Source organism: Lycium ferocissimum, chromosome 2 (assembly GCF_029784015.1).
Source record: "Lycium ferocissimum isolate CSIRO_LF1 chromosome 2, AGI_CSIRO_Lferr_CH_V1, whole genome shotgun sequence".
In the NCBI taxonomy this organism is placed as follows: Eukaryota; Viridiplantae; Streptophyta; class Magnoliopsida; order Solanales; family Solanaceae; genus Lycium; species Lycium ferocissimum.
Window position 1 is genome coordinate 49748856 of NC_081343.1, and position 12564 is coordinate 49761419.

At 32.7% G+C, this 12564-nt stretch overlaps 1 protein-coding gene across 1 annotated transcript; it reads right to left on the reverse strand.

The window, feature by feature from the left end:
- Nucleotides 1-3079: 3079 nt before the first annotated feature.
- Nucleotides 3080-7156, reverse strand: LOC132042716 (uncharacterized protein ycf23-like). The gene is made up of 9 exons (XM_059433251.1): nt 6853-7156; nt 6402-6467; nt 5089-5163; nt 4512-4574; nt 4293-4352; nt 3920-4009; nt 3728-3835; nt 3399-3521; nt 3080-3292 (listed from the first exon to the last, which is right to left on the reverse strand). Exons 1-9 carry the CDS (start codon nt 7048-7050, stop codon nt 3161-3163), a joined length of 915 nt encoding a protein of 304 aa, XP_059289234.1. The 5' UTR covers nt 7051-7156; the 3' UTR covers nt 3080-3160.
- Between the last annotated feature and the right edge of the window lie 5408 nt (nt 7157-12564).

A 12564-nucleotide genomic window follows, 5' to 3' on the forward strand; every position in this document is an offset into this window, starting at 1 on the left:
ATATATATATATATAAAACTCAAAGGGTTTTCACAAATATTTTGGGTGAGGCACAAAGCAGTAAAGGCTATCCAATGCACCTAATAGCCTTATCCAACTTCTCACAACTTCATAAAACTTGGATATTCTTTTAATTTTTTCAGTTATTTTTCTTCAAAAGTATTTTTTTTTTTTCAAAAAATGTTTATTTTAAAAAAAGTGAGGTGTTTGATCAAATTTTGGGAGCAGAAAGCAGTAAAGCACTTTTTCATAAGTTAAAAAAATAGACTTTTCCTCAAAACTTTTCACACTTTTCAAAAAATCGGATATTCTTATAAAAGTAACTTTTAAATTAATTGAGACTTCTCACAAAAAAAATAGAGTTCGATTTTAGAATTATAAAATCCAAAAGATATGAGACTTTAAAGACGAAAAGAAATACTGACGAGGTTGTAATTAATCACAATATTCTACATCTTTTTGACCTCAAATATAATGGTGAAACGTTGTCCATATTTGAACGTTGAAAATTTAATTTGATAAAAGATAAATTAAATAAATTTTACTCCTATTAATACAACATATATAGAGAGATTTAAGGGGGTTTAGCTATTAGCACTACATGTTGTTATTAGCACGTAAACTCCTTAAGAAAATTTTCCAACCAAACACCCATCTGAACATTCCATATGCATTTATAGAGACAGAGTAAGTAGTTGATTGACGATCTCTATTTTCTGTCATACCTAACTCGACAAAGTCGGAGAGTTTATCTAATTTAAGTTATTTAATAATTGGTTGGCTTTTAGATGCATATGGAATTTGTGTGTTTGGAAAAGTTGCTGTTGCATAACTTCTTGGATAGATGCTAATTAATCTATAGGACAAAACTTACTTAAGGCAAGAATGTAATATTTTCTTCATTTTGATATTGAGTTCTATTTAATTTTATACTATTGTTAGGAAAAGATTTAGACATATATCGTTCAATATTTTATTAGAGAAAGATGGTGGTCATATACTGTTATTTTCAATTTTGGAGATAGTAATAATAGAAAGAAAAGTGATTTTTGAGAACTGTAAAAGTAGGACTAATTTAATTTTTGTGAAGTACTACTTCGATATATTTTAAAATTAACGGTTTAAGAGACTATGGACATTATATTAGCAAAATAAAGACGATAAATTAAACAAAATATATTACATCTTTTTAAACTTTATTATGGTTCGTGAATCTATTAACATTTTTCATACCTTGCATCTTTTAGCTCAATTATGACCACCAATTATCTATTTAACATACATCTTCATTTTTTTTATTTTTTTTTTAAAAAAAGGATTTGTGATAATTGAAGTTTCCCTTATTTTGTTACTCGTCCCAAGTAAAACCTGCCATAAGTGGTAACTCATAACGATAAAAATAAATGAACTTATTGAAGTGAAAAAAGTAATGAAGCTTAGAGAGAGAAAGATAGCAATTAGCATCTACTCGGATCTCTTATGAGATAGTGTAATTCAAGCTATGTATACAAAATCTAGAAACGTACATATAAATTAAATGACATTAATAAATTTTCTAAGTGCATCAGTTAGTCCAGTTCGACCTACAACATGCATTCAAACATTGACATTACAGTGAAACTAATTTGCTGCCAATTCTTCTAAACCCAAATTATAATAAACTTCTGCCAAAACTTAAATAAAACAATTTTCAAATAAAAACCCAAACACAAAAATGTTTGATCCGATTTTTATATATAATATGTGATTTGTGTATAAAATATGTATTTATACTGTATAGAAATTGTATAAAATATGAATCACTAAGGTATGTATCATTTTTGTATATAATATGTATCATTTGTGTGTATAATGTGTATCAGCACACTGCAACTGCCCTGTATAAAATATAAAATTGTATCATTTTTGTATATAATATGTATCATTTTTTTATATACAGGTATATATAATTCATATGTATATAATATTATATATATCTTGTATAGAAATATATACGTATAAAAAATGTATAATTATCATTGTGGTATATAATATGAATCACTATTGTATATGTAAAAAAAATAAAAAATCATATCATTATTGCATAATATGTGTATAATAAATGTATAATTAACGTATAATTTATGTAAAATAAATGTATGATCCCGGCATATGTATATAAGATGTATAATTCTTGTATATAAAGTGTATATATAATTTAACATATGTATATGCAGTGACTGCGACTTGTGCTTACAAAAAGTCTTCTTTTTTCAATCCAGATGAACACATGCCATTATTTTGGGGCCATTTTTTGGCATTATTTTGGGCCGAACGGACACCTAGTGAAATTAAACATATATAGAATTAAATGTGGGATTAGTTTGCTAGTGTTGGTGTTTTGCCTATTCTTTTCCTCTTTTTTCTTCTGTTTATTCTTGATTGTTGCTAAAAAAGGTCTCTCATCCTTCTCCTTCTTCATCATCTTTTTCTTTTTCAATTTACTTACGACAACCATTATTTTTTTTTCTTTAATTAAAGTTTACTTCATAAGAAATTTCTTTTGATAAGTAATTGAATTGATTTTATTTAATTAACATATAATTTTTCTCTTTTTGATGACGTGATATTGATCTATATTGGAGGATAGTTTGAGCACTATTTTATTGACTTGTAATAGATCAAAAGGGTTTGTTTTGCTAGATATTTTGGGTTGATTCGTATCTATTGAAAGTTTGAATCTTTTGTTTTTCTGTAAACAATTGCCATAACGCTTGAAGATTGAGACGGAAAAAACTAACTCAAAATATTGAAGGTAAGTTAATGTAGACAAATAAAGAATATGTAAAAATTAAGCTACATATTAACAAATACTAATTGGATGCGCTCGTTCTAGAGTTATTTATTTTTGTCGTTTTAATTTCTTCTGGACTAGAATTTATATTTTTTGAACTTATTTGTTTATTTACGAATAAAAGAGATAATATACCTAATCAAATTAACCCAAAATTTTTCCTACCCTTCCTTTTCGGTCTTTATGGTTAGTGGTAGGTATTGCCTATATAAAATTCCTGTTCTAATTGCTCGGCCACTTGACCTGTAATTCAAGCAAGAAAATCTTTATTAATTTTCATAATAATTTCTAACTGCATCAGGTCCTGACCTACTACAGTAGATTGAATTACAGTCTCAAATTGCTGCCCTCAAATAAATTCTGTTTCTTGGTTGACAATCCTAATGAATGAGCTATGGATTTTACTTCTGCGATCATCGCCACCTGATCGTTGAGCTTGTTGATGGCCGAGCCAACACCCTGATCAGTTCAACATTCACACAAGTTTCAGTGATTGGGCTGAGATACCTTAAAATTTTGCTATATAAAAAAGTCCTGCTAAGATTAAAGATAGTGGAAGACATACCACGCCTGCAGCTCCCGCTATGATTGCCATTGGTGCAGTGACTGCACTCAATCCAGATGAACACATGACAGGGATGTTGACAGCCCTTGAAATTGAATAAGCAGCTGCTAGTGTTGGTGTTGCCTATGTCATGAACAATATCAAAATGAATGCCAGTTAAATGAGTTAGCACAAGAAATCATCGATAACCATGAGGACTAAATATTTCTCAATTCCTTGCCTTTTTCACTTTCAGTTAGTAGATCAATCAATATGATTGCATAGCATCAACAGATTCAGCAGATATATCAATCCTTATTAGTAGTAGACCACAAATGTGTTTGTGTTACCTTCTCAATTAATCCAAGAACACCAGCCTTTGATGGAGTAGAACCTTTTCCTCCTTCTGTTTGGATGATGTCAACACCTTCCTGTTCTAATTGCTCGGCCAGCTTGACCTGTCAATATGAGATGAGATTGATAAGAACGTGACTTTTCTTCAATTTGAACTTTGCATGTCATAGAAAAGTGCTCTTAGAAACCTGATCTGGAAGGCTTAGTGTGTGAGGCACAGTGACTGATAATGTCACTGATGGAAGTATCCTCTTTGTTTCCCTTGTTAGGTTCAGAATCTGAAAAGCATTATCAGCACAGTAAGAAGTAATGAACATCATCGACAAAGAAGAGGAATTAGGCTAAGGTTTTTTCAAGCTGGATTGCCCTTTCGTGCATGCAAGTCCAAGTAATCAATCAAAACATATATTTTACTTAGTACTGTATCCTACTTTCCCTGACACCAACCTGTTCTGGAAGTTCATATGCTTATGTTAACAGATTAAATTCCTAATTGTTGCTAGTTTCTTAGGTCTTTTGCTCAAGTTTTGACATTATGAATCTGAAAGTAATTCTGCATACCTGTTCAGGAGAGAACACCAATCCCTTCTCATAGAACGAATCATAGTTTCCGATCTCGACCTGCACCAGATAACTTTCTTTATGATGAGCTACGGAAAGAAACTTTCTCCTCTCTATCAACCAGAACTTGAGGTTATGTAATCATGGTGCTGAACTTTTTCATATTCTTGCTTATGGTATCTATGAACAGAATGGAAAAATTATGAAAAAAAGTCGCACCATTAACGCTCCTGCTTCCACAGCAGCTGGAAATGCTGCAGGATCCACAGAAGAAACACAAATCTGCAAGCATGTGACAACCAGATTTAAGCTGATAGATACTTGCACAGTGCTTGAGATAGCCTTCATTTTTTCAGTACTAAGTCATATATTAAACAAACTAATCCGTGCAACTAAAAGAGGTACTAGTTGAGGATGCAAATGCCTAAAATGGTGAGATTTTTAAACTGACGAGCTCAAAGCACTCCGTGCAAAAATGTCAGGTGAAATTGCTATGATTGTCGGATGGTATATGATTTGTGGAAGTAGAAAGGACAAACGAATATACACGATTCAACCAGAATGTTCAGAGATAACAGAGAAATTGGAAATTGCAATTAGCTGATGGAGTAGAAGACAGAGCATAAGGCACATTTGGCATGAATACTTTCATAAAAAGAACCAAATTTAGACCTGAGAAATCGTTCCATTATTTTAAATGTTGTCTAAGAAAAAATTCACATCAAAGGTTGAAACAGTAGATGATTATGTCAAGGGTAAAGAAAAGTATGAACGAATTTAGACAGAAAGGATTTACCGGAAGGGAAGTCAGGCTTATAGCAAGCTTCACCAGCTCAGGGTCACAAGCAATATCTACATGGGTTGCTCCACCCTGTAAGCAAATCAAAGAATTAGACTTATATACAATGAAATTTGTAAAACTCCACAACAGAGAATCCTATCACAATTATCAAATTCCTAGTTAATCCTTGATAAGAGTGCTCTAGATTTTCAACTACTACAAATGTTATGCACAATGAAGAGTACTCGGCTTAACATTCATTTGGTGGAAACTTCACTGAAATGTTATAGTTATTAAATTATAAAGAACAAAGAACTGATGAATGTTGATAGGGCAACCATAACGCCTAATTTGTCTTTTGAAAAAGCGAAATTATGAAACATTAGACTATCCTTGTGAAAGAATACAAGAGATAATATCACTCAACTATGGGTGTTTCACTCAGAAAGTCAGTCGACTATGGACGTCTCACTTAGAAAGTCATTCAATTTTGTTTTTAACTAGAAAGTCACTCAACTATTGGTATTTCACCTACAAAGTCACTCAACCTATTTAAGTGATTTTTAATTATATTGCTGCTTTTATTTAAATCCAAAATTCTAAGAAATAAACTAATATCCATTTTAACCATTGTTATTGACTCGCCCACTTGACCTAATCCACAAAAAATATATTGACCAAGGCCTTTTATTTTATTCCCTCCTAATTTATGTCGTGTCCGGGACCCTTTCTCCTCTTTCTCTGCGTTTTTCCCCTCATTATGCTCTTTATATTTTAATTTGTAGGTACATATTTGATGCTAGAGACAAAGCAATTATAACCTTGTTGGAAATGATAAAGAATAAGCTTATGAAGAGGTTGTATACGGAGGAGGAATGGATTAACAAGGTACCAAGGTCTCATCTGTCCAAAAATTGAAAAATAACTGAACTAAATAAGACTTGAGGCAGCATTGGTTAGACCAAATTTTTCTGGCGGACTAAGATACGAGAGAAATTAGGAGGGAATAAGGGTAAATTAAAAGGTTTTGGTTAATATATTTTCAGTGGGTGGATCAAGTTGGGTCAAAAATGGTTAAAATGAGTACTTGTTTATTTCTTACAATTTTGGCTTTAAATAAAAATCAGCAAAATGTAATTAAAAAATCACTTAAATTGGTTGAATGACTTTGTAAGTGAAACTCCAACAGTTAGAGTAATTTTCTGGTTAGACAATAAAGTTGAATGACTTTCTGAGTGAAACACTATGAGTGACTTTCTGAGCGAAACACCCGTAGTTGAGTGACCGATATTATATCAAGAATACAGAGACCATAGATAAGACCATACCTTATCTGCAGCAGTAACAACAGAAGCAACATTCTCTTTGTCCAGATTTTGCAATCCTGCGATAATCTAAAGCATAACAATGTATCATTAGTAATTTCAACATTATTTTCCTTTCCCCATATATGTTATCTTGGAACAGTCCCCCTTCTCCCAAACACTACTCTTTCTTGAAGGCTGGTCAAGTAACTAAAAACCCAATAAAGTCGTAATAAAATAAAAAGAAACTCATGTTACAACATGCAATACCTAAAAGAACAAGATAAAGCTCAGCTAGTAGAGATTTAACAAGTGTTTAACTCTTTTAAAACTTTCTTTTTAAAACTTTCTTTGCACCTGGAATTTTCTTGAGATATGTCTAAAACTAAACTGTTTAGTAAAAAAAAGAGTACTTTTGCATAACTTATGATATTATAAACAAATGGAAAAAGTAGGTCCTTAGTTAAAATGATACCTTAAGGGCTTTTTTCTCATGAAATTCTTTCAAGACTGCTTCTTTGGAAAATGAAAGTAGAGCCCTTGTGGTATATTTTCTTCTAGCAAATGAAATGCGTTTTGGAAGTACAGAATCACCAAGTACAAGGGGATTCTGATTTGGTTTCAAAAGTAATTGGTTTTTGGGTGAAACTGATGTGTACGTTGAGATGCTCATCTTTCTTCTTTCTTGTCTATGGAGTGAATTTCCGGCAAGAAGATAAGGAAGTTAGCAGTTTTAAGCAAGCAGTGGATATTTCGTTTAAATCTGTATATAGTTTTAGAAAGGATAAAACGAAATGAGAAAACAACAAAAAGTGCAGCAAGATATTTTCGTAAGAAATGTTGGATTACATTGAGGGGTCCTCATTTTAGTATAATAGAGTTACGAGCACTACCCTTTTTAAGTTTTTTGAAGCTATTCCCTCATTTATAAATGCTTTTGCCATATATAGACTACACTAACTTAATTGAACTATTTAAAGGTAAAGTAGCCATATATGCGAACATGTTTATTCACTTTAATTAGCCTGTCTTTAAGGTTTGTATTTTATAAATAATTTTTAAAAATTTGTCATAGTCCTGACAATGAAAGTTGTTAAATCGTGTGAAAAAGATAATTAGTAAGAAGGTGGGGGAAAATTAATATTTTGATTTTAGATTTTTTTTCTTTTAAATTGTTTAATATCTTATATGTATACTGACAAGTTGATTTCCATCTCAATCAATTAACTGTTCAAATCCAAACGTAAGAACCATTGTTGTATATATTGAATTTTTTAAAAGCAAAACTAATAAAATATTTTTATTAAATTAATTAAAAAATATGAGGAAATAAATGTATCGGATAATTAGGATAATTAACATTGAAGTACATACGTCTATGGAATAAATATTAAGTATTATGACATATTACAAATGTGATATGTTATATCGTAAATCACTAAATTTTAATTCCGAAATGAAAATATAAAGTAATACATTTTATAAATATAAAGAAACAATAATCAGAAAATACAAAGGAGGGTAAGATAAGTAAAGTATTGACAAAGAAGGAAAACCCGTTTTCCTTCTTTCTTAATATTTTAAACGTCAAAAGAGGATGAACAATAGCAATGCAAATTTGAACCAAAAGTTATATAAATTGCATACTTTGACCAACTACTTTTTTATCCCACTTAGACATTTGTCATAGTCTCTCTCCAATAGACTATTTTCAAGAATATTTATTAGAAAGGGTTAATTTTATTTTGGTTTTATAAATGAATAAGTAATTTGGACACACACATATTATATTTTTCAAGAACGTGAAAAGTCAAGAGTGAACAAGTAAAAGCACACGGAGAAAATAAATGTGTCGGAGAATTAAAATTGAAGTGCATATGTCTATGGAATAAATATTAAGTGCTATGATATATTAGAAATGTCCACGTGGGATTAAAAAATAGTTGGGTAAAGTGTATAAGTTATATAGTTTATGGTACAAGCATTCATTGCGTGTACAATTTGTTAAGCTTTTGGTACAAGTTTGGGCAGCTGTGTTCGTACCCCCAAGCCATTTATATATATTAGAAATATGGAAAGAAAATAAATATTCAGAAAAAACGTAAAAAGTCAAAAGTAAACAAGTACAAGTGCACGGATGAAATAAATATGTGTTGGAGAATTAAAATAGAAGTGCACACGTGTATACATGAGAAGAGAATAAATATTGATCTTATGGCATATATCCACGTGGGATTTATTAATTCTTAAAGAATGTGAAAAGTTAAAAGTGGACATATTAAAGTACACGAACGAAATAAATTTGTGTAGAAGAATTACAATTTGAAGTGCATACGTCTATACATGAGAAGAGAATAAATATTAAGTACTATGACATATATCTACGCGGGATATAAAAATAATTGGATAAAGTGTACGAGTTATATAGCTCATGGTGCAAGCATTCATTACGTGTACAATTTGTGAAGCTCATGAGAAGAAAATAAATATTCAGCAAAAATGTAAAAAATCAAAAGTGAACAAGTAAAAGTGCACGAAGGAAATAAATATGTCGGATAATTAAAATAGAAGTGCACATGTGTACACATGAGAAGAGAATAAATATTCAGTACTATGGCATATATCCACGTGGGATTTATTAATTCTTAAAGAATGTGAAAAGTCAAAAGTTTACATTTTGTGAAGCTTTTGGTACAAGTTTGAGCAGTTGTGTTCGTACCCCCAAGTCACTTATATATATTAGAAACATGGGAAGAAAATAAATATTTAGCAAAAACGTGAAAAGTCAAAAGTAAACAAGTACAAGTGCACGGACGAAATAAATATCTGTCGAAGAATTAAAATAAAAGTGCACACGTGTATACATGAGAAGAGAATAAACATTCAGTACTATGGCGTATATCCACGTGGGATTTAATAATTCTTAAAGAATGTGAAAAGTAAAAAGTGAACATATTAAAGTGCACGGACGAAATAAATTTGTGTAAGAGATTTAAAATTTGAAGTGCATACATCTATACATGAGAAGGGAATAAATATTAAGTACTATGACATGTCTACGTGGGATATAAAAATAGTTGGATAAAGTGTACAAGTTATATAGCTCATGGTATAAGCATTCATTGCGTGTACAATTTGTGAAGCTCATGGGAAGAAAATAAATATTCAGCAAAAACGTGAAAAGTCAAAAGTGAACAAGTAAAAGTGCACGGAAGAAATAAATATGTGTCGGAGAATTAAAATAGAAGTGCACACGTGTATACATGATAAGAGAATAAATATTCACTACTATGGCATATATCCACGTGGGATTTATTAATTCTTAAAGAATGTGAAAAGTCAAAAGTGAACATATTAAAGTGCACGGACGAAATAAATTTGTGTAGGAGAATTAGCATATGTCTACACATGAGAAGAGAATAAATATTCAGCTGAAATACGAAAAGTCAAAAGTGAACAAGTAAAAGTGCACGGAGGAAATAAATGTATCGGAGAATTAAATTTAAAGTGCATACGTCTATACATTAGAAGGGAACAAATATTAAGCACTATGACATATGTCTATGTGGGATAAAAATAGTTGGATAAAGTGTACAAGTTATATAGCTCATGGTACAAGCATTCATTGCGTATACAATTTGTGAAGCTCATTGTACAAATGGGGACAACTGTGTTCGTACCCCCATCACACTTTTATATAAATATGTGTCGGAAAATTAAAATAGAAGTGCACACGTGTATACATGATAAGAGAATAAATATTCACTACTATGGCATATATCCACGTGGGATTTATTAATTCTTAAAGAATGTGAAAAGTCAAAAGTGAACATATTAAAGTGCACGGACGAAATAAATTTGTGTAGGAGAATTAAAATTGAAGCGCATGTGTCTATACATGAGAAGAGAATAAATATTATTCGAATACGAAAAGTCAAAAGTGAACAAGTAAAAGTGCACGGAGGAAATAAATGTGTCGGAGAATTAAATTTGAAGTGCATACATCTATACATGAGAAGGGAATAAATATTAAGTACTATGACATATGTCTACGTGGGATAAAAATAGTTGGATAAAGTGTACAAGTTATATAGTACAAGCATGCGTGCGTGTACAATTTGTGAAGCTCATTGTACAAGTGGAAGTTTTGTGTTTGTACCCCCACCGCACTTATATATAATGAAAATATGTCATTAAATAAGTTAATTCCAATTGTACTTAAAATTCTACAGGCTGTTAAAAAGCAAACGAAATTACGAAATTTGCGTAAGAAGTAAGATATATGTGAACTCGAAAAGAAAAACGAGGATAAAGAAAGATGGAGGGAAGTGTTGAACAAATACCCAATAGAGAGACAATGAGAGAACAATGAATTCAGTTTGTTGATTTATGACTTCACAAGTGTGTACAAATGTATCCCAAACTCAGTCTTTATAATCGAGTAAGGACTGAACAGAATTTGGGAGGGAAATTCAGTTGCTAACTAACTCTGGGAAGCTTGTGCTTGTCTAACTAATTCCCGTATCTTGTGCACCGACTATACTCTAACTACTTTAACTACTTGACGGCTAATTAACAAGAATTACATGGAATTAAATGGAATTATTAGTAAAACTAATTTGTGATCGTAACAATGCCTCCCTCGAGGAATCCTTGTCCTCGAAGATTAAAGTACGAAATACGCCGAAAATCCTGCAGGTTCTCCCAAGTGCTATCCTCAGGAGCAGCATTGATCCATTTGACTAGAACTTGAGTGACAGCTCTGCCCCTCTTAGGAGCCATCCTTCTATCCAAGATAGTTTCAGGTGCAAGCATGACATAACCAGACTCAGAATGTACCTCAGGAAGTAGTACAGAAGCAGTGTGAGTACCAATTTTCCTCTTCAACTGAGAGATGTGAAATGTGGGATGAATTTTAGAGTGGGAGGGTAATGCCAAGGTGTATGCACCCAACCCGACCTCAGCAATAATCTGAAAAGGACCATAGAATCTTGCTGACAGCTTCTGAAAAGAGTGATCTTTGAGTGACATTTGCCTATAAGGCTGCAATCTAACATAAACCCAATCACCTATGTCATAAGATCTGTCCACCCTTTTTTTATCAGCCTGCACTTTCATTCTATTCTTTGCCTTCTCCAAATTGAATTTCAACCCTCTGATGGTAGCCTCCCTAGCCTGTAAGCTTTTATCCACAGTGTCAATAGCTGAATCAAAAGGCATATATGGTAAAAGAGGTGGTGGCTTTTGACCATACACTACTTCATAAGGGGTCAAGTGTGTGGAAGAGTGGTATGATGTGTTGTACCACCACTCAGCCAGTGGCAACCACTGAGGCCAGTGTTTTGGTGTCACGACCCAATTCGCGAGTCGTGGTGGCACCTACACTATCCCTCCGAGTAGGCGAACCACATTACTAATAACAAGTCGAATAAGCGAAAAATTAAATAAGAATAAGTTATTAAGTCTTAAATACTTATCATAACCAGAATTGTCACGATAACCCCAAAATCTGGTCAAAGGGTACAAGAGCGCTAGCATAATATAGAATAAAAGTCTGAAAATACCCGAAGGGCATACGTAATGCTTCTCGAATACGAAAACGAGAATTAAATAAGAGGAGGTCCTTCGGGGGCCACGGATGACCAAGTAGCTCATGAATTGCGAAAGATATCACCTCGCGTATCGGCCACGGGGTGTAGAGCGGAACTGGATCGTACTCTGCGCTCAACAAAAGTGCGGTAGTATTATCGGTACAACACTAGTACCGGTAAGCATCATGCAGCCGACAATGATTAGATAACGCGTGACGAAGTGGAAACTAAAAAGCACATAGAGCAAACGGTATGGTCACATATAATGTACAAGTAAAGTGTAAAGGAATCATGAAATCAATCCAAGACAGATATAATTAACCGGATGAAGCGATCAAATGTATGAGTGAATGAATGCAATGCAATGCACGATCCCTCTCTCTCCTCTCGTACACACGTGCTAAGGGCGGTGCCTCAAAGCCATGACCCATGGGGGACCCGCGAAGTCTATGTACCACTCGTGCTTCTTCGGCGAAACCTCGGAGGCTTTCGATCACTCTCGATCTCCGGCAAGGACCTCGGAGTCTTTTCGTTTTCTCTCGATCTCCCGAACAACCTCGGAGTCTCTCAATCACTTAGCTCGCCATCGTCACAAG